The 24,220-nt window shown below is 34.4% G+C and overlaps 1 protein-coding gene across 7 annotated transcripts in view; it reads right to left on the bottom strand.

Moving 5' to 3' along the window:
* Positions 1 to 2,929: 2,929 nt before the first annotated feature.
* YTHDF3 (YTH N6-methyladenosine RNA binding protein F3) overlaps positions 2,930 to 24,220 on the bottom strand; it is a 39,817-nt gene continuing 18,526 nt past the window's right edge. For all 7 annotated transcript variants that reach the window (XM_025870639.2, XM_073892817.1, XM_025870640.2 and 4 more), the window contains one exon: positions 2,930 to 6,031. In XM_025870639.2, the coding sequence (XP_025726424.1) occupies positions 6,008 to 6,031 (24 nt within the window). In that variant the 3' untranslated portion in view covers positions 2,930 to 6,007. The remainder of the gene's footprint in view (positions 6,032 to 24,220) is intronic.

Genomic DNA, 24,220 nt, shown 5'->3' with positions numbered 1-24,220 from the left:
ATTTCAAAAGAATTCCATCAAAAGACATATGCCAAGCTGTTTAAATCACCCTCTCTTTTTAATGGAAAGAACCACTGTAACCTGTTTAGCTCCTAACTCAGGGCTTTCAACCCAGCCAAATCTGAATTTGTTCAGATTTGACCATCTGTTCTTACTTATACACGTAAGATCAAGATATTTTGCCATCATCTAAATCTCCTTTATTAAGATTTATTTAATACATCTTCAATCCCTTTGTTAAAAATCATCATTCCACACACAAATTTAGAACTCAGGGAGTAGGTTTGAGTCTCCATTAGAATTCCTCCAATATACAACTGTTTTGTTGAAAAAAGGAGAAAGTGGAAAAAGAGTTCTAAAATGATACAAGCAAAAAGGAAAACGTATCGACACAACCTGCTGGGATGAGGCCAAGTAGTAATAAAATATACTCTTATATTCCTCTTCAAAATTACAAGCATAAGGGGGAACACAACTGCCCACTGAAGTGTAGACTGTGATTCTTTAGGAGCACAGTACGGCAAGGAGGGAAAGAATGACTTTACAACGGAGAAACCTAACACTACCTCGGCCAGGTGACTAAGGTCAGCGTCAACAGGATATGTTGGGCTATGCATCTTCGATATGTGATGGAAATGGCAATTTCCCTATGGGTTATTCCCCTTCCCAAAACTCATAACCTCAGTCTAATCCTAAGAAAATCACAAGATAAAATTAGAGAGGCAGTCTACAAAATAATCTGACCAGTATTGTCAAGATCATCAAAAACAAGTCTGAGAAACCACCACAGCCAAGAGGGAACCTATGAAGACATGGAACTAAAAGTAATGTGCTATCCTCGATGGCATCCTGGACTAGGAAATGGACATTAGGTAAAACTTTAAAATCTCAAAAAAGTATGATAATGTGTCATCAAAATTGGTTTATTAATTGTAAAAAAACGTACCATACTAATGTAAGATGTTAAAAGGGAAAGCTGGGCACAAGGTAGACGGGAGCTCTGCACTGTCTTCCCAACCTTTCTGTAAAACTATTCTAAAAAAATAGTGTACTTAAAAAAAAATGCGTAAGGATAATGTAAAATGGTAGTATAATGGGAAAAAAAAAGAAAACCAACCTTGGATTTCTTTGGAACACATTCTCTTGTCTCTTTTTATCAATACTATGGAAAACGTGGGGATTTTGTACCACTGAACTTCAAAATTCACTGAAGGGAAGCATATTCCCATCAAATACAATGAATAAAGTCTAATTTGGGGTATTCATTACTTATATTCTGAAAATAAAGGATGACTATTAAAAATTATATTGGTTTCCGAACTTATTTTCAAAAGACCTAATATTCACCATTGCTAGAATAAGTCATAGCGTACAAAGCTATTTAAATCATAAATTATAGGGGCACCTGGGTGGCTCAGTCGGTTAAGCATCTGCCTTTGGCTCAGGTCATGATCTCAGGGTCCTGAGATCGAGCCCCACATCAGGTTCCCTGCTCAGCGGGGAGTCTGCTTCTCCCTCTGCCTTTCCTTGTGCTGTCTCAAATAAATAAATTCTTAAAAAATCATAAATTATGAAACTTGAGAACAGCAAAGAACCTTGGATGCATTCTACACCAATCTCTTGGTAAGTGCACTAAAACAAAGGAAATTTGCTCAGTGTCAACCTACCATTTAGAAGTAACTCGAAGTCTGGTCTTTCAAGTTTCAATTCTAAGATCTTCCCCTATATGATAATTCCATTCTGATTACAGACATGTCAGATAGAGCCAATAATGTTTTTAAATGACATTCAAATATCTACATCCTTAGGTGTGTTCTATGTAAGGGGTGTTCTTTTGACGGGCAAGTGCGGTGGCAGAAGGGATGAGGAACCCATCAGTGTTACAAATTTCACACTTGTATCTTCCTTGCATTCTAAGTTTTACAAAAACAGTGTTTCATTTACATTTAGTCCCAATGCTGTACAGGTAACTCAAATTAGAGAGTAGACAAATTCCGAACTTAGTGCAGTATTTATAAATAAACTATTTAAACTGCTACTACCATGTGTAGGTGATATATAGTTCTACTTGTCACGAGTACACCAAGAGGAATGAGAAAAGAATACACCTCAAGATTACGCAATTTGAAATACTGTAATTAGAAAGCCTTGGGTTGGTATGTTAACTTCTGACTGCAAGAATATTTTAGTTCCTAAACTAGACTTACTAAACCTAGTATCACTAAGCAAGATAAAGCCAGGCAGGTAAGAATTAGGGTCCCAACAACAAATGCGTAGCCTCAAATATAAATATGCTGATGAGATGCAAACCCTCCCTTTAGGAAATGACCAGTAAAAAGGTGGTTTCTGATGAGGCCAGTGTGGGACACCTGGGGTGATTCTGTTAAACTGTGCCCCGATCACATGCCAACAATGCTGTATGCATCTGGAAAGTTTTGACAGCACAAAACCAAACTCTGGTTTGCTTCATCAGAACAAGTGCCTTAGAGCCCAGCCAATAATCAATGCACCAGCCAGATTCATCACGATCTACGTAAGCTCTATCTACCCCAAAGGATAACATACAGACTGTTAGAAAAGCATTCCTTGGTACCAAAAATGGGGGATTAGGGTTATTAGACAGCTGGTACCACCACTTCCTCCTGTTACATGAAAACAAATAGGCCTCTTTCTCGTTTGCTCTAAGTTTAGTATTAAGAGCATGTAATTCAATAAGCTCACTGGAGCGGATAAAGATTAGGATAAACTGTTATGCTCCCTCTCTTTAATTCGCCCACTTAATTTAAATGGCCAACTAAAACAAGCGATACAATCTATTTGTACTTGAGAGAAACGTCAATCAGGAAATCCGTAATAGGACAGACAAAAATGTTGTGTTTTCTGGCAGGCAATACATATTTTTGAAGATAAAATGAAAAAAACACAGATATGAGTGAACAATTTTTATTGAAACCCTCAAAGATTAAAGAGGACCAAATGGTGAGTTTGGGTACCATAACAGAAAATCTCACCTAACTGTACCATCATTCACAGGAATGAACAAACCCAAACACGACAAAATTCAAATTCTCATGTAATTGCTACAAGTGAATGTAAATGAGCTAATCATTTTATCATAACCTTTCTTTAATCATACGAAAAAGGGAATTTACATGGCATAACAAAAGATATGCAAAACTTAATGAAAACACAATTCTCTTAAATTTTTCAAACTTATTTTTATAGGATGCAGAATGCACTTGAAATGATTAAATGACTTAAGCTGATTCTTTTTTTATTGCAAACTGTTTTAACATCAGCTTAACCCCCATGCATGGTATTCAAAAAGAACACAGCTTTTGAATTAGAAAGATCACTCGAGTTAAAATGAGGAATTAAGTATTGAAATTAGGAAAAGGCTGGGGTTTCTTCTGAAAGGAATCTTCAAGTACCAATACGTATAGAGAAAGAATACTAATTTTGGTTACATTTTCCCCCTTACTGTTAAATATACAAACTATAATACCTTTCAAAATAAAATACCCACATAAGATAACTTTAAAAAGAAACATTCAAACCAGATCTTGGAAAAATATTAAGAAGTTTACTGGGCCAATGTCTTAATTTGTGATTATTCCAACATTTGATGATGTGTCTCCTGCTGTAGAGCCCAGGTTCTCTCCCTTTTGGTCCCTACAGTTAAGAAATATTTAGTTAGTTGTGCTATTGAGACAATCTGTAATAATTTCACTTAGAGAAACTTTTTGCCATACACTGACAGACCAAAGAGGAAGAGAAGGTAGGTGCTCTGAAGAAAACTTAAATGAGAAAAAAATTACCAATTTTGAAAAGATAAAAGTTTTTTTGTTTTTGTTTTGTTTTTCCCAAAGGAATGCTGCACCCATTTCACTTAATATTAGAAATCCAGGTTAAAGGCACTGGGATGTACTCCTCACCATGAGCAGACTACTCAACTACATCTGACATCAGAGTCGGCTATTGCAATCAGCCTGCTTGCTGAGTGAGTGACACTTCTTACATAGAAACCTAATGTAAATTAAACAAGTTTGAATCCACTTATAATTTAACTAGTTTTATAAAAATATTCAGAGTTGCTAATAAAGCACCAAGAAAAAGAGAACCTCAGAGAGGACTCAGACCCGTCCTACAAGGTCACCCCTTTATAGTTTTGTCTAATAGGACCTCCAGAGTGACAACAGTCAGCTTTGACATGTCCTACCTATATAGTCTTAGGGATGTAGAACATTGCTATGGTGACTATACCCAAATGCCAATTTTCACTATAAATAGTTAAGAGACATGTTACAAGATTTCATGGCTTACTCTTAAAAAGGTAAAATAGGTGCAATTTTCCTTTAAGAAAGTCTTTATAGTGTAATATACCATTAACATTTTGAGTTCCCTTCAGTAAACACTGATATAACTACACTGGGACTACCAAAGAACTGTGAAGTAGCTACAATTACCTACAAATACTGTATTTTTTTCCACTTGAATACAGTATTTGTACATTTAAGAAAACATTGTACAAAAAAATTATATAAATGAAAGCCTCAAAGAAGTATCTGTCACTAAATTTTTTGAATTGAAGTGACCAAAGACCATAGTAAATGAAAACATTTCTAAACATGATGTAAACATAAATGGAGTAATGCAAAACATCAAGGTATTCAAATCTACTATATTGCTATTTTCACCCTTAATGTATCTTTCTACATAGTTTTCTCCTTTTGGAACAATAATATAAGGGGCAGTACATTATCTTCATAACCTTATGCCATCAAATCAATTAATACAGATGCTTGACACATTTAATTATACAAAATCAATTTGTTTCAAGTTACAAAATTAATGTTGATATGTAATTAATGAAAAAAAAATAAGATGTTAAAAAGATAACTATAAGAATACCCAGATATATGCTGTATTCCCATTTATATAGATCTGATCAATAAAACATCAACACATTCACTTAGATACTGATTTAATCCATGGATCAAGGCCATATTTTCAAAGTATTTTAAGGATGCCAGGACACTGCAAAAGCTGGAGAAAAGAGTTGAGGAACAGTATATGCTTGCTAAACAAGAACTATGTTTATTTAGCTAGTGAATACCTAGAGTAATAAATTTTTACTTCATGATAGCAATCAGGCTCGCAAACACCCAGAAAAGGAATTAAGGGTTTTAAATGTAGTTATAAAGGTCATAAAAAGTCTGATTAGACTGAGGTACATTTACTCAAAATTTTGAGATTCATTAAGTGGTAGCAAACAAAATAATTCCTCAGACAAATGCACATTTTTCAGTATACATATTATTGGGGGAAGGAGGGAAGAAGAATGTGCATTAACTGGTGAAATCCACCAAGCTGCATATCAATATTCTGTTACACCAAACAGTTTGAAGACAAGGGAAATGTTCTAATATAATTTCAGATTATGTTTCATTTGGCTAAAATAGAGCTTAAGGTTGCTTTGCCATATTAAAAGTTTACTACAATAATTTTTCACATAAACATTTAGACTTGAACTCCAGGACTAAATATGGCATGATTATTTTGCTTTTAATCTGTCAAATAGCTAAAAACTGACAATTTAAAAACTACAACAAAGAAAAAGTTGAAGCAGTGTGACTCTTACATCATTGAACCACTTCTAATGGTTAACTGTTAGTATTTAACAAATTCAAAGAGTTAATGAATCCTTGCATTCATTCAGTCTTCTGTGCCTTAGCTAGGATGCATAATTACAAAAGACAGCAGATACTGGTAAAAGCTTCAGGACAGAAAGTGCTTGACAAAGTTACAGTTCTCAAGTGTGTTTGGTGAGAGTATAAGGGCAGATGCGCTGATGAAAACCATTACAAGAAGAGTCAATTCTGTGTTAGAGTTCAAAGATGTCACCTTAAGCAGAAAAAAAGCTTTAATAACGTCTTCTTTGACTTATTAGGCATTTCCAGAGTCTACATCATTAGTGTTGTAATTCTAACAGGACATCTTCATATGGTTATTGTTTGTTTCTATTTCTCTCCTGAAAGAAAAACACAAAGAATTTTAATAATATACTATCATTATTTAAGAATTTAAATTATTTGTACTATAATACAAACCATCTTCACAAAAACTTCTTCAAATACTAATTGGAGTAATTAAAAAAGATTTACTACTACCCGTACACACCAGAGAGGGATGATTACCACAAAACATTTTCAAATAAAGCAATCCAAACACAAAGACTTATCTCAGGAGAGTATGGCCCCCTCTAGAGCCCTACTTTCCCACGAGATTTTATTTAAGGTGAGAATATGAAATGTCTCTTTGGCCTTTCAGTGAGTTTTTAATGGTGAGGTATCAAATAGACTAAAAGGCCTCTGAAGCAATTTGAAAACTATTGGCTAGGTAGAGTTAGAAGGAAAGGAGGAGTTGCATTAAATTGCATTCAAGTTGCATTACATTAAGATTCTATTGTTAATTAAAAAATACTATGAATCACAAACTTCCTCTAGATCACACTCTCACATTCATCATATTGTAACTTTTTCGTATCAAGAAACATGATTCCTTATTAATTCCTTTAAGAAAGTGGAAATCCCTTGAACAAAAAGTTAAACTGAGTGTTTTCACGAAGTTTATTAACCAAATATTTATCTACAGTACTTCTGTCTGTGAAAAAGGGATGACCAGCATTATGCATGTCTATCAAGTGAATGCATCATATAGTTTGCTTGCACCATCTTGTTTCATTTTTTTAAAGATTTTATTTATTTATTTGAGAGAGAGAGAGAGTACAAATGGGGGGGAAGGGCAGAGGGAGTGGGAGAAACAGACCTCCCCCTCCCCCACTGAGCAGGGAGCCTGATGAGAAGCTGGATCCCAGGACCCCGGGATCATGACCCAAGCCGAAGGCAGATGCTTAACCAACTGAGCCACCCAAATGCCCCTAGTAAGTTTGAACTTCTAACAAGTTCACAGGTGATCCAGACACTGCTGGTCCAGAGAACACACTTTGAAAACCACCTGTGTTTAAACAAATTATAAGACTCACTCTCTTCGTTTTCACTACTCCCACTTTATTTTTCCATGAGTAATACATGTTCTATAATAAATATGAATAACTTTGCAAATGGTCAAATTAGTTTCCCATCCTATGACAGCACCAGAAAACTGTATTTTACATTCTGAAGAAAACTTTTAAGTTCTTTGTTACTAAATTCCTTTCTTTTTTATTTTAATTTACTCCTAGAACTTAAAGAACAGTATTTTATACAGAAAGCTAATAAAATAAATGCCCTACTACATGATAGCTACAAATAATTTTATACACACATCAGTGGGAGACTCTGAAATTAAATAAAACAAAATGAAAGCAGACACAAAGCTAGCTAATTAATCACATTTCAAAAGGATAAACAAAAACAAAAATCCAACAACATAAAGAAAAAAAAGAAAAAAGAGAACTGGTACCGGGAAGCTGTAGTCTAATTTTATAAAGGCCCTAAGCTCTTAAAAAAACATCCTAAACATAAAATTCAGTTGTTCTAAACTGAAGGAAACAAATAGATTTGTATGAAAAATTCTGAAGCCTGCTTTAATTAGCCAGATATAAAAAAAACCAGAGAAATTCATCAACTCCACGAAGAGCCCCAGAAGTACAGACCAAAAAAAAAAAAAAAAAAGAAAAAAAAGGCACTATTTAAGGATATGTTAGACAAAGAGAAGTTTAACTCAAGGGAGATGATCAGCTATATCAGTGAGGATCATGTATTATTTAAATAGAAGTTAGAGATGCTATTTCAGTTTGAACAGTAATCAACTATACACTTTTAACTGGATCAAATTTAAAATATATAAATTACACATGTATTATAATAAATCTATGTATGTAATGTGTAACTTCTAATTCAGTGGACAGAAAAAAAGGAAAATAAAAAAGAAATCAATCCAATAGAACAGATGGGTAGGGGGTGGGGGGGCTTGAATGATCTAGATTTAATTAGGAAGTATAAAATAAGACAGCAGAAATACACATTTATATCAAGCATCAAAAAAATGTATGTTCATCAATGAAAACATAACAATTCAGATGCTTCAAAAGTCCAGTTGTACATGATTACAAGAAAACAACCTAAAACATAAGGACACAAAGTTAAAAGTAATGAAAAGACAACACAAACCAAATAAAGACTGACACAACTATATTAATACCAGACAAAACTGATTTGAAGGCAAAAACCATTGTTGGGAGATAAAATGGTCACTACATACTAAATAACAGACATTTTTAAAATAAGCTGTGACAATATTAAACTAAAAAAAATTTACATATATTAGAAGTTGTCAGAATTATAAAGAAAATTTGACAGGCTTCTCATTATAGCTGAAGAATTTTACACATTTCTCTAAGTAATTGGTAAATCAGAAATATTAGTAAAAATACAGACTGAATATACATGATACAGAAAACCGAGGCAATTATAGGGTACACCCTGAACCACCACAAAAGGTGACTATATGTCAGACTAGAAAGCAAATCTCAATAAATACCAAAGAGTCCATGTCATGCAACGTCACATTTTCTGACATCAGTTTTAGAAGCAAAACTGATAAACAACAAAACACTGTACCCACATTTGGAAATTCTAAAAACACACTTCTAAAAGTCTCCCAAAAGATCATAATGGAAATTCAAAAATTTTTACATCAGTACAGTGAAAATGCTTAGTCTAAGCCCCACCGAACACTTTAGAAATTTACATGTGCAAAACTGGACGAAAAAAAAAAAGCTGAAAAATAATGAACTCATCATCCAATTCAATATGTTAGGAAATGAGTAATAAGTCCCCAAAAGTAGAAGGAATGAAATAAGATAGCAGAAGAAAATAATGAAACAGAAAACAAGAATAAAGAGAACCAAAGAGAATAAATAAAAATTGGTGTTGGGGGGAAGAGCTAGTGTCTGGGGAGAAAAAAACCTAACAATAGCAGAAACATCTCTGGGAAGACTGATTTAAAAAGAAGATGCATTTAATATCACGAAGACTGATACAACTAAAAAGTAAAAATACTATTCATGCCAATATGCAAAAATAAACTAAAAACCTTAAAACTCCCTAAAAATGTAATTTGCCTACATACAATTTACCAAACCAAACTCAAGAATAAACAGAAAACCCGACGAGACCTGTAATAACTAAAGAACATAAATCAACAATTAAAAATCTACCCCACACAAAAACCTACCAGGCTCATGTTTTTGTCTGTTACGTACGTATGTATGTATGTATGCATGCATGAATGCATGTATGTAATCTCTACACCTAACATGGGGCTCAAACTCAAGACCCTGAGATTAAGAGCCAGCCAAGAGCCCTCAGACTCACATGGTTTTGGATGTACATTTAATTAATTGTCCTAGAATTGATCATTCTAAACTTAACACCAACTATTCAAGAAACTAGAAAAAGGGAGACTATTTCCTGAGTATTCTGAAGTTATCAATACTTTGATACTAACAGTGTCAAGAGAAGAATGAAAAAGTAACAGTCTAGTCTCACTTGTGAGGATCTCTTACAGGCTGTTCTGCTGGTAACAGAGTGTAGAGGAGCAAAGGTGAGAACGGGAAGGCCAGTAAGGCTAGCACAGTATTAATCCAGTTCAATAATAATAGCCCTTATATGGGGATCAAAGATGCAGAGCTAGTGAAGAGCTTGAATTCGGGAGACATTTTGAAAGCAGAATCAACAAGACTGACTTACTGATGTATCAACTGATTAGATGCGGAGTGAGAAAGAAAAGTATCAAGAATGAGTTCCGTAACTGGAAGGGTAGTGACCTGTACACAGAGAAGGCTGGGGGCAGCCAAAGAAACAGGAGAGTTATATTAGATTTCAGATGCTTATTAGACAGCCATGAGAAGACAGGCAGTTCGGTGAGTCTGGAGACAGGAGGAAAGCTCCAGGGTGGGCATACGAATTTGGAAATCCTTAGCATAGTAAATGTCTACCAACAAAACTCAGGTCTTCCTGAATATGGTCAATACCTTGGCTTTGAGACAACAAAACCCACATTTACATTAACAAGATCTAAACCTGAGCCTGACATTGTTAGTATTAAGTATTTAAATATAATGAGAGATCTAGGGAATGCTATCAACTACAGACCACCCGAAATATGAGACTAAACAGTATGGAGCTATCAGTGATAACTTCTTGTGCTGTTCTAAAATGAGATACATATTACAGAGCTGACATCATAAACTACATGTACTGGTGTGTTGTTAGGGAGAAAGAAAACCTGAATTATACAAAAGGAGCCATGGTCCAGTACACCTAAAGGACTACGTTTTTAGTGATAGTTCAGAAGGCACTTTAAACACACACTCTTTAAGGACACAAACTTTCCAAAGTGACTCACAGAATTCTTACTTTTAATAATCACCGACAATTCAAAAAACAACTGGCAGAGAGATCCCTCCCTCTCTCATTTTCCATTAATAGAGCTAGGCCTTGACCAGGCAGATTTGGGGATTTGAGGGCTTTTGAATCTCTGGTATAGGGCTTCTTCCCCACCTTGAGCTGAACAGATATTGGAGACCAAGGCCCAGATCCAGAACTTGGCCTGTGGAGATGAGCTCCAGAAGGAAGTTTACTTGCCAACCCACGTCTTTTTGACTGAGCATAATGGATGAGCTAAGACTTCCCTATCTAGTAAACAGCTGGAAAACGAAATTTTCTTCAGTGTCCTCAGAAGGGCCAACAGCTTGCCCTTAACGTTACAAGTAAATAACTTATTCCCTTTTAATCACTGGTAGGTTCATCACTATTAGTGATATTTCAGTAACCAGACCTGAGACTACATAAGCCACAAGGGAAAAAGCAACTGTGTATCTAAGAAGACACACCATCCGAAAAGAAAATGAGAATAAGCACCAGGAACATAATAAGTACAATACAAGAGAACTGCAGAAAGAGCCAGTGAATACCTGGGGGGGTGGGGGAGGAAAGAAAGAGAAAGAGAGAAAGCAGGCAGGCAGTCACTTGAGACCCAAATGCAACAAACACCTTTTGTCTAGCTTAAAAATCTGACTTACAAATTGAAAATTTCAGTAGATGAATTAAAAGGGGAAAACGGTCACTGCCTCATTTAAGGAGTAGAATATTAAGTCCCAGAATTACCTCAAATTACAAAGCAAGAAAAAGAGAGCTGAATATCACAAAGGAAAAAAGTAAGAGAACTGTAGGATAGATCTAGAACAAAATTAATATTCTAGAAGTAGGAAAAAGAACAAATACAAGAGCTAAATAAATAACAACTAAATAACAACAAAAAGAATTTCACAAATTCTTTAATTTTCTTTCCTGCATGAGGTGGGGGCTTGCTTTTCGTCCTCTAAAGTGTGGGGCTGGACATTCTGACTTGCTTCTAAGAACAGAGTATGCAAAGAGAAAAAAGGGATATTTACATTAGAGAAGCCTAGCAGACACAACCTTAACCAAGTAATCAAAATTAATATCACTGAGTACTAAGTTACATATAGTAAGATGAGAAGGACACACCACTTATGCAGTATTCTTCCCATAAACTCAGTCTAATCATGAGAAAGCATTAGGCAAACCAACACTGAAAGACACCTCATAAAACACCTGACCAGCAGTCTTCAAAAATGGTAAAGCCGTGAGAGACAAGGCAAGACAGAGAACTGTCATAGCTTAGAGAAGACTTAGGAGACATAAAAACTAAATGCAAAACTGGTTCTCCAAATCTTGAACAGAAAAAGACATTAGTGGGAAAAGTGGGGAAATCTGGAAAAAAGTCTGTAGTTAACAATACTGTACCAATGTTAATTTCTTAGTTGGATAAACACACTAGCATTATGTAACATATCAATATTAGGAGAAACTAGATATACAGAAACATCCTGTATTATCTTTGCATCATTTCTGTAAATCTGAAAATTATTCAATATAAAGTTTTAAAAAAGCATGATAAAAAGTTAGAAAAGTACAACTCCCAAATATATTAAGTATCACAGTGCTATAGAAATATGAAATACATAGACGTTGTACAGGGTATTAATTTAATGGCTGCCCAGCTTCTCTTTTTATTGTTTATGGAGGTAAGTGTTAAATTCTGAAATTTAAAGTTAAAACCAGTAAATTATCAGACTTCATTTTTAAATTAAAAAAAGGGGGGATAGGCATGTTTCAAAAAAGACAAAATTATATATGAAGAATGACTATAGTTAAAATATATACTACAGTCAATTCAGGAAAATTAATTACTTACCAAGAATACAATCTACTCAGATTGGCTTACACGACTGAAAATTTCACACTAGAGAATAGAACAAGGGCAGTAACAGATGGATAAAACCCCCAGCTGTTCAAAAGCCTGTACATTTGTCCAGATCCATTAAAGTGCTTTAATACTGAGATAAGCTTCTGACCTGCACTGTCCCAAAAACATGATCAATCATTTTGCATTAAGAAAGCAAAAGACAAAGAATATAAAGGAAACAAACCAATTCTGTACTGTAAAATAAATTCAAAATTTTTAAAATCATCAAGGGAAAGGACGATGATTATGCTTTGGAAGCTCTGTTTTGGGAAGCCAACTTTTCAATAAACTTGCATGTCTATGTAACTGAGACGAACATTCTCGATCCTCTGCATGACCACACTATAATAAAAAAAACTGCTTTAAAAGATTCCACTGCCCAAGTTTGCATTTACAGAATAAAGAAGTATTTCAGGTTTGAATAAGTATATGCAGTCTGATAATTCATAAACAATTCATCTGTACCAACCAAAGATCAAGTAATCTCAAAGTGTACTATAAAATGGAAGAGTTAAGAATAAATTCAAATAGTGAAAAATGGTGAACAGCCATAATATGTGTCAGTTTAGGTCCAAATGAGAGCAACAACGTGATTCTAAGAAGTCTTAGAATTAGGACTAATTCTTGTTTGAGCTGTGATTTAGTTTCAACAAAATAACATCACTCATCACACTAAATTAACTTTTGTGTTGATACGTAGCCTTATTTTGGTTTTAGAGTTTTCACTTAATTTCACATTTAAGTGACACTATAAAATCACATACAAAAATGAAGCATAAAGACCAAAAAGAAAGAAAATGGTCTCTATTTACACACAATGTGACTGTTAGGCAGAAAATCCTAAGGATGTTCTATTAAGAACTACTAGAACTAATAGGTGAATTTACAAAAGTCACAGGACACAAAATTCTATAAACCAGCAATGAACAACTGAAAAAACTGAAATGACAATTACATTTACAATAGCATTAAAGAATATAAAATACTAAAATAATGAAAAATTAAAAAGTACATATATAAAATACTTAGAATAAATTCATCAAGAGACATGCGCAGGTCCCCAACACTGAAAAATATAAAAATTCACTGAGAGAAATTAAGTGTCTGTCAAGCAGATTGAGTTCTACAAAGAAATGGCTATTTATCTTTAGTGGCTCACTGGTAAACTTCAATATTTACCTGTCGACTGAATAAGAGATCACAGTTAAGAAAAGAACATACAGGATCAAAATATATGGTGATATGGGTTGACCAGAACACAAGATGTGTGCTAGTTTTCTCACATAAAAAGGATGGTCTGGGGACCCAGGAACAGAGGTTCTGAAAGCCAAACAAAGGAATCCATATGCAGTTCTGTTTGGGATCAGATTTTAGTCTGTTTACAATAAAATGAAAATAATAAAATTATTACATTCCAGACTTTCATTCGCAAGTGGAATTTTTCACTAGCAGCCTTTTCATATCTTAGTTCTTTTATTATATATCCTATAATCTTTTTTTATTCCCTTATGTTATTTCAAATACAAAAAAAATATCAGTATTGATTGTGTAATGTCCAAGAATTGAAATACCTTTCAATAAATTCAGTTTTCTGCCAAGGAACAGTGAAGTCAGTTTCACTCAGTACTTAGAGTGCTATATAAATTTCTAAATTAAGAAACTGCACATAAAAATTTTAAAATTATAAGTAAATAGGAAAGATAATTCAACAACTTAAGTTACTTCCTGAAACTGAAAAAAGATATTTCATATTAACCTAAATACGTTCCTGCTGTTAATCATGTATTTGCTGCTCAAGAAAAATAAATAATTGGAATACCATTAAATTTGGTATCATAATAGGTATGAAAGAAATATCTCCAAAAGATCTGTAATTAATCCAGTAAATTACAGATAGTTCATTTACTAACTTCCTAAAATTCTTTATCAGCACTGGAACAAAATATAGCCACTATTAACTCTCCTATGGGGCAACAATATTAATCTGAGAAAAAAACAGAAACAAATCGGTATTATAAAATGTTAAATCAAAGCACCTCTTTTCCCACCTCTGGCCTACAAGGAATATTTACCAAGTTCAAAACAGAGTCTACTACAATTAAAACTGTATCATCTTTTTTTTTTAACTGTATCATCTTGAATATACAAAATGTCACTCAATGTTTTATCAGAGAATTTGTCACTTAAATATGCAATATAAAAGTTTATGGTATCCGGGTACCTGGCTGGCTCAGTCAGTATAGCATTCAACTCTTGGGTCATGAATTCAAGCCCCATGTTGGGTGTGTGGAGCCTACTTAACAAAAAAAAAGAAAAAGAAAAAGAAAAAAAAAAGCTTATGGTATCCAGGTGCCAAAATCTACTTTCCAAAGAAGTATTCTCTAAATTTTACAGTAAAGATCAAAGGAAAAGCAAGATTTTATGTACTGAATTTGTTTCTGTTAATCATAATCAACTCATTCAATAAAAAGGAAGTCCATCCATAAAAAAAAATTTACCAAAACGTAGTTGAGCACAGACTTTGATTCATTCTTGAGCCTAAGCACTATAATTTGATTAATGGGAAAGCATTAAACTAAATGTTCTACTTGAGAAAAAGAAATATAGAACTGTCAGGGAAATGCTTACTGTTGTCACAGGTACAGTTACTGTTGAAGTGACTTTTTTTTTTAAAGATTTATTTTATTAATTTGAAAGAGAGACACAGTGAGAGAGGGAACACAAGTAGGGGGAGTACGAGAGGGAGAAGCAGGCTTCCCGCTAAACAGGGAGCCCGATGCAGAAGTCGATCCCAGGACCCCGGGATCATGACCTGAGCCGAAGGCAGATGTTTAATGACTGAGCCACCCAGGTGCCCCTGTTGAAGTGACTTCTTGTACATTAACAAAATCTTGGTTACTCTGAGACAGACCTATCATCTCAGAATTAAAATTATTCCCATTATGAAAAATACTGTATGAGGTACAAAAAGTTACTCTTTCAAAATACCTAACAATATAAAATAGTATACATGACTAAAATTCATAGAAGATTCTAGAAATTAGAACCATTTATTAAGGATTTTATAATTATGCCTGGCTTAATTCTATATAAACTGCAGGTTTTCATCTCTTTCTGTGCAACTAGGTAAATGCCATATTTTGGAAATCCATCTCAAAGTTACAGGCAACCGAAAATCCTAATTTCTATATAGAGATAAAAGAGCTATTAAACAAAAAAGTTTCACTTGAGATTATGTTTCCTGGTCAATAAGGATTTATAAAAATGAGAGAAACTGGGCGCCTGGGTGGCTCAGTTGGTTGAGCGACTGTCTTTGGCTCGGGTCATGATCCTGGAGTCCCGGGATCGAGTCCCACATCGGGCTCCCTGAGCGGCGGGGAGTCTGCTTCTCCCTCTGACCCTCTTCCCTCTCGTGCTATCTCTCATTCTCTCTCTCTAACAAATAAAAAAATCTAAAAAAAAAAAAAAAAACTAGTAGGATCTAAATGACTTACAATCAAGTGCAACAAAAGTAAAATTTCAATAAAAGGATTATCTAGTCAAAAGTAAATTCTGTCGTGCAGATTACTTAAATTTATCTGTATAAATATACTCAGAACATTATTGGTTCTTTGTTTTCTTTCATTTTCCAATTAAACTAGCTTTATCATTAGAAGTAATACAAACAAATAGCAAGTTAAAAGTAAAAAGTAAGCTCCCCTATCCACCTCTAGCCCTTTCTATTTTAAGTTCCTCCTATGGGTTGCCACTGTAACTTTAAGTAGCATACTAATACATCAATTTCCTGTTTTCTCAGGGCGCCTGGGTGGCTCAGTTGGTTAAGCGACTGCCTTCGGCTCAGGTCATGATCCTCGAGTCCCAGGATCGAGTCCCGCATCGGGCTCCCTGCTCAGCAGGGAGTCTGCTTCTCCCTCTGACCCAACCCCCTCTCATGCTCTCTCTCTCTCTCTCAAATAAATAAATAAAATCTTAGAAGTGAGAAAAAAAAATTTCTTGTTTTCTCAATGGAGACACTATCAATTCCCATTGTAAAGAAGTAATTTATCACAGTGGATGGATATGTTATATTCTCCTTCTCTTCTCCCTCCTTACACTAGAAGCCACAATATTTTTAGTTTTAGTGGTCTTTATGACTCTAAATAATATGGAAGGCACAAGAACTTGATATATCATCTTTAAACAATTCATTGTTACCTTCAGAAAGATGAGGAAAATACTGCATTTATTTATCCTTCCTCAAATCTTTCCTTCCCATTCCATCTCATAACATTTTGTTCTAACTATAATTAAATCTTTTATATGTTATTGTCCATTTCTACAGATGGAAAAACCAAGAGGGAGCATTCATTATGTAACTTGAATGGATCAAGTACATAGTTCCTAAATTTAAAAAGTACAGCAATTTAAACCAATAAATAAAAATTCAATGACATTCAAACTTTCCAAAGGGAAAGAGATTCTTCAAAGCATTTACTCATTTAACAAATATTTAATCACCTACTTATTTATCAATCATTAGGTGCTAGGGATTCAGCAGAGAACAAAGCAAGCCCTGCTCTCACAGAGCTTATGTTCCAATGAGAACATGATTAGCTAGAAATGTTATTTTCTTTTTAGCTTCCTTCACTTCTCCAAGGTCAGTGGTTCCCCACTGAGGGCTCATTTTCATTTGTCAGGCTTCAAAGACCACAGTGCCAATTTAACAGACTGAGTGGAGATGCTTATAGTCCTGAGATAAACTACATACAATGAAGACCTATCTGATGCACAGTCCCTGTTGAGAGATACTTATTCTAGTGTAACCAGTTACCAGGTGTTATCTTTCTTGAATTCCTTTTTCTGCTGAAAAACCTCTTCAGGTTACTTTCTCATGAAGGATAATGTGGCTACTCCTGTACACCTGAAATCTTTATTTTGCATTTCCCCTTCAATGATAAAATGTGACACTCATCTTTAAGAACATAATTCTATATACCCCACTCCCCTCCACTCTGAAATAAGATTTTCCCTATGAGTATCCAGAGTTGGAGATGGAAAAATTTTGATGATAATCTGATTCTCCTTTGTCTGTAGTAGGTAATTTGTCTTTTGCTCAGGAAGCTTAAGATTTTCTCTTTATTCTGTCTTTAGTTCTTTTCAATTTGAAATAATCCTGCTACTTACTCAGCTTGAGCCCACTCCTTCTGAAAACATACATCTTTTGTCTTTGGGCATTTTTCTCCAATCATTCTTCCCTTTGTTTTGGGAAATTTCTTTGATTTGAAATTTCAGATTAACTGGATTTAAAACATTAACATTTTATTATCCGCTACGCACCGATTGTTTTTGACATTCATGTCTGTCATTTCCAAGAAAATTTTCTAGTTATCTTTTCTTTTTACGTATGAATCCTCCCTAACAAATTTTGTTATATTTTAAATTATCTTCTGCTCCCTAAATTCTTTGAGTTTGTCTTCACTGTTCTGCCATTAAGCTTGATTTTAATCAAATATATCAAAAGTATGTGTTCAAATCTAAGAATGAAGAACTAGGCAAATACTCTGATAACTAGCATGGATTCCTCTTCCAGTTTTAAGTTTCACCAATATCCCTTACTCTAAAAGACAGAGCATGACGTTCCAAGTATTATATAACCTGACAGGATGTCTAGCAGACTCTTCCATGGGGTGCTCTGATGGCAAGGTAACCTGGGGACTTACTCCACTATCAAAATAACCAGAAGAAAAAACAAAAAGAAAGTCAACTAAAGACCCAAGTGATGAAAAGATGGAATTAGCTTCTTAAAGTCCTTGTCTTCTATCACAAGTAGGCCCAAGAACTTAATGGAAAAACATGAACACACTAGGAAGAGAAATGAAATTACTCTAACCATAGACCCAAAAGTAAAATTTAAAACTAAAAACCCTAGGAAAAACCACAGGAAAAAATCTTCCCAAACCAAGAAAAGGCAAAGATTTGGGGTCAGATTAGTTTAAGCCTTCTAAAATTGTTTTTACTATTTAAAACTGTTTTGGCTATTCTAGGACCTCTACCTGATCTTAGCCTAGATCTTATACTAGAAAAAAGGCATAAGACACCGCAGATCAACTGATAAGAGCATAATAGTTATGTAAGAGAATATCCTTATTCTTAGGAAATATACACTATACTTTTTGGGGGTAAAGAACCATGATATATGGAACTTACTCTCAAATTGTTAAAAAATAAATAAAACAAACAGGGAAGAATGTTAATAGGTAAATCTGGATAAAAGGCATATGAGTGTCTCACATATTATTCTTATTCTTCCAAATAAATTAAAAATTATTTCCAAACAAGAAAAAATGAAGGAAAAAAAGATTCGCGAATATTGTTGCATGCTCAATCATTCCACTATATTACTAAGGCACCAATGTATTTTGGCTATTTTCCTACTGATGAACATTTAGGTTGCTACCAGTCTTTTTACTTCATTCTATTTACTTCATTCTTGTGTGTCTTCTGGAGTATTTGGGAAGTTTCTCTTGGGTATATATCCAGGAAAACTGCTGAATTATAAAGTATATGAAATGTTCAGTTTTATAAGACAATGCAAAACTACTTCCCCACATAGCTACTATCAATTTAATGCTCCTATCTGCAACTGCAGAAGAGATTTTGTTGATCTAGTTTCTCCAATACCTTATACCACCAAATTTCTTAGTTTTGCCAAATGAATGGATATAAAATATTTTCTCATTATAGTCCTGACTCATATTTTCCCTAATTATAAGACTTCTTATATATTTATTAGCCATATTTATTTCCTCTATCATGAAATGACTATCCATCTTTTGCCCATTTTTCAATTGGGTTCATCTTTTTCTTAAACCGATTCACAGGAGTTCTTTACATATTCTTGATACTAATTTTTGGTAGGTTACATCCAACATTCTTGCAGTGCCTAACATGTCTTTCTACTTTCTTTAAAGCATCTTTGGATGAACAGATTTTTATTTAAGTAGACTCCACGCCCAACGTGGGGTTTGAACTCACAACCCAAGAGTCACATGCTCTACTGACTGAGCCAAGTAGGCGCCCCTTAATGAACAGGTTTTAATCCGGTCAAATTTTATCAATCTTTTCTAATTAGTGCTATTGTGTGTCTTAAGAAATCCTATTTTACCCAAAGACCGAAGAGTATGCACCTGGGAAAATGTGACCTCCATATATCAGAAGGTTTGAAGAATTTCAGCAAAATACCAGAGGGGTCATGTTAAAAGAGAACACTAAACAATGACTTGCAAATCCTTTTATTTCAAAAAGAAAAAAGGCATAACAAGTAAAAAAAAATTCTACCAAAACACCACTAATTTATCCTTCTTGATGGAACCAAGGAGGACCTACAACAGACAGGGAACAAACACATCCTTCATCACTGGGATGCCAAGAGTATTTAAAAGCAGTTATGCTGGAAAGCTAAGTTAAAGTGCAAGCATGAGCTTATCTAAGAGAAAATCTATAAATAAAAGTCTACACATTCTTCCTGGACAAGGGATAACAGCACCAGGAAGAAAACTGGGCAAGGATATATGATACCGCAAATGCTAAACAGTTAACAAACAGGGAAAACTGTTTTCTGACATGGTGGTTTCAAACTCAAAGCAAAGTTAAAGTACGCCTACTAGCACATCCATTGTACTGGTTCTTCCTTCTTACTCTCACAGGCTGATGAATCACTCTTTGACTGGTAAAGTCGACAATCAACATGATTCTCTCAACTCCACATGTGCAGTGTGGGAAGAGAACGTGTAACTAACATGAAGCACTGAAAGGAAGAAAGAAAAAAACACCACGAACCTGTTTTGCAGCAAATACCTGACCTGGATGATTCTCTTCCAGGTTCAATGGTGACAGAAAAAAAGTCAAAATGAGTCTTAAAATATCGTTTCACAAAAAAGGATACTAATAAAACTATAATGAATCAAACTAAAAAGCTTCTGCACAGTGAAGGAAACCATCAACAAAACTAAAAGGCAGCCCCTACTGAATGGGAGAAGATATTTACAATACAAATGACATATCCACTAAGGGGTTAAAGACCTGAATGCATTTTTCCAAAGAAGACAGATGGTCAACAGACACGAGATGCTCAACATCACTAACATTAGGGAAATGCAAACACAATGAGATCTCACCTCACACCTGTCAGAATGGCTAGTATCAAAACGACAAGAGATAACAAGTATTGGTGAGGATGTGGAGAAACGGGAACCCTTGCGCAGTGTTTGTGGGAATGTAAATTGGTGCAGCCACTGTGGCAAACAGTATGAAGGTGCCTCAAAAAATTAAAAATAGAAATACCATACAATCCAGTAATCCCACTTCTGGGTATTTATCCAAAGAAAACAACACTGTTTTAAAAATATGTATACACCCCTACGTTTATTGCTGCAATATTTATAAACAGCCAAAATATGCAAGCAACCCAAGTGTCCATCAATAGATGAATGACTAAAAAAGATGTGGTGTGTATTGTATATGTACACACACACATACAACAGAATATTACTCAGCCATAAAAAAAAAAAAAGAATGAAATCTTGCCAAATGTGACATGGATGAACCTAGAAGGTATTATACTAAGTGGAATCAAAGACAAGTACCATATGATTTCACTCACTTACATGTGGAACCTAAAAAACAAAACAGAAACAGGCTCATAAATACAGAGAAGGGTACAGGAGTGAGGGAGGGGGGGGGAGGGGTGGGTAAGGATGGGTAAACCAGGTGAAGAGGATTAAGAGGTACAAACTTCCAGGTATAAAATGTCAGAGATCAAATGTACAGAACAGGAAATAGCCAATACTGTTAATTACTTTGTATGGGGATAGTAACTATACTTATTGTGGGTGAACATTTTGTAATGTATTGTAAGTGTCGAATCACTAAGTTGTACACCTGAAACTAACACTGTAGGTCAACTATACTTCAAAAAAAAAAAAAAAAAAAAAAAAACTATATTGAGTCCAAATCATGGCTGCCAGAGGTTAGACACTGGGGAAGAATGCAAATACAAATACAAAGGTATAGTACAAGACAATTTTCTGGGGATGATGAAACTACTCTGAATCCTAATTGTGGTGGTTATCTACAAATGTGTTAAAATTCATTAACTGCCCACTCCAAAAAAGTGAATTACACTGCATGATTAAAAAAAAAAAAAAAACTTTTAAAAAGGATATGTACACGAATTTATAGGTGCTTCATTTACATTCTCCAAAAACTGGAAACAACCCAGAAGTCCTTCAAAGGTTGGATGGATAAACTGTAGTAAATCCACACAATGGAGTGATGCTTAGTAATTAAAAGGAACAAAGAACTGATATATAAAACAACATTGATACATTGCAAAGATACCATGCCGAGTGAAAGAAGCCAGTCTTAAAAGATTACACATTGTGTAATTCTGTTTATATAACATTATGGAAAATGCCTTATAGAGTCAAAGAACAGATTAATCAAAGGGGGAAGGAAGCATTTGACTACAAAGAGGCAACAAAAGGGAATTCACAATTTTACTGTATGTAAATTTCCAAAAAAAAAGAAACAAATTAAAAAGCATATGAAAGAGGAAGTTTCAAAAATGGTAATTATAGGAAGCAGAAATAAGCTTTAAACAATCAGCTTTGTGCTCAATAAACAAGATGGATTCTGAATCAAATAAAAAAACAATCAACAGATGTAAGTGGTAGCTAGATGTAATAATGTAAGCAAACTAATATTGTCACTGAAGAATTCAAAACTTGACAAATGACAAAATCAACACAAAGGAAACCAAATTAATGACATGGAAATTCAGTCTCCAAATGTAGAGAAAAATGATAAAGAATCAACAGCACCCAAGGACAAAGATGCACTATATTTTTCGACATAACCAGAAAAAGGAAAATATATATTAAAAATTTGGCCTATAGACAGATTAAAGAAAATTATAATAGAGGTCCATACTAAACACATTCCACACAAATGTTCATACTCCAAGAATAATCTTTTGTGTACACAAACAGAAATAGCTATTTCCAAAGAAAGAAAATTTAGGCTGGCCTCAGACTTCTCCATGATATAAAACTATAAATAATGTAACTATAAGTCTAAGCCTGAATAAAAAGCCTGTGACCTAAGAACTTTATATCCAGGTAAATTATTGTTCACATATCATGGTCAAAGAAAGACATTTTCTGAATCTAGAAGGACTTAATACATTTATTATAAATATTTATATTCCATATAAACAATAAATATATATACCAAATTACTCCTCCTAAAAAAAAGTTACATAAGATTAAAAAAAAGGATTCAAAATAAACATGTCAAAGGTGGGTTAGACATCATCAAAAGACTGGCAGTAAACCATGAAACAATTTAAATGCACAATTTTAAAGTTTAAAAATTATTAACTTTAAATCACTATGGTATGTGATTGTAAAACAATATGTAACTGTCATAATTCCTGAGACAATTATATAATAAAAAAATAATAAAACTAGGACTAAAATTTTCAGACTGGGTAGGGAAGAAATGTGGAAGACATACAAGGGTGACCTCTCCTTAGTAGTGGGAGGGAAGAAAAAAGTTGAGAAAATAGTTCCTTGCCATGCATCTTTTTTCCCTGAGCAATCTCATCCCACTTTCGCAGTATCAACTATTTAAAAACAGAAAGCTCCCAAATCTGACTCCCACCTCTAACTGCTTAATCAGAGATTTCACTGTCTGTATTTCTCAAAAGCATCTTACAATCAGCACATCCTAAAAGGAAAACCTGTACCCCACTTTTCATACCCCAAATCCATTCTCCTGATCCACTATTTGTAATGGCAGTGATAATATGACCATTTACTCAACTGCTGAGCTCAAAAATTCAGGAGCTACTTTCAATCCCTTTCTCCCACATTTGACGGGAATCGCTAGCACCAGAATCAACTAAGTGCGCTCATTAAAAATGTACACCACCAGGTCCCTTATCAAATTACAGGTGACCCCTGAACAACATTGGGTGTGAACTGTGTGGGTCCGCTTATATACAGATTTTTTCTGTCAAATACAAATACTGTCAAATACAGTACTCTCTCTTCCTGATGATTTTCTTAATACCGTTTTTTCTCTTGCTTACTTTAATAAGACTACAGTATACAATTCATGTAACATACAAAATATGTGTTATCAGCAAGGCTTCCTATAAACAGTAGGCTATTAGTAGTTAAGTTCTGGGTGAGCCAAAAGCTATATACAAATTCCAAACTAGGAGTTTGGCACACGTAACCTGTACATTGTTCAAGGGCCATCTGTATATCAGATTTTCCTGCAGTGGGTCTCAAGAACCTGCGTTTCCAAGAAGCACCTCAATAATTTAAGTGCCCTAAGGTTTACAAACGACTGCTCTAGAATCATTATTTCAATTATTATTCACCAGTGAGGAACGTTCACCAAAATAACTCCCTTGTCTGCACAGACCAAGAAGCCACAGGACATGCAAGTTCACACACAGAAACAAATTGTTGACATTTTACAGAGTTAAGTTCCCACTTTACCTTAATTTCTACATAAGAGCTTTCGATAGTAACCAACATAATTTATTAGAAAAGCTTCTACCTTTATCCCTGCTGCATTTGAAAAGAAATTTAAATGTACTACCTATGGAAAAGTCTGCTAGTTGTCTACTCCCTCCATTCTTTCTTTTCCTCTTAAAAATAGGACCCAATTTTCTTTTGTGGTTTGAAACAGGAAACATTCCTCAACCTGTCTTGCTCTGTGTGCCCTGTGATCAAATTCTGGCCTATATGATGCAAGCAAAACAGTGCATAACTTCAGGAAAGTCTCCCTTAAGAGTCCCACAGAGGGTCAATAACGGAGTAAGAAATCAAAT

The sequence above is a fragment of the Callorhinus ursinus genome, unplaced genomic scaffold (genome assembly GCF_003265705.2).
Source record: "Callorhinus ursinus isolate GAN/ISIS: 27379988/994484 unplaced genomic scaffold, GSC_fseal_2.0 scaffold5, whole genome shotgun sequence".
In the NCBI taxonomy this organism is placed as follows: Eukaryota; Metazoa; Chordata; class Mammalia; order Carnivora; family Otariidae; genus Callorhinus; species Callorhinus ursinus.
This window is presented reverse-complemented; position numbering and strand designations above follow the sequence as displayed.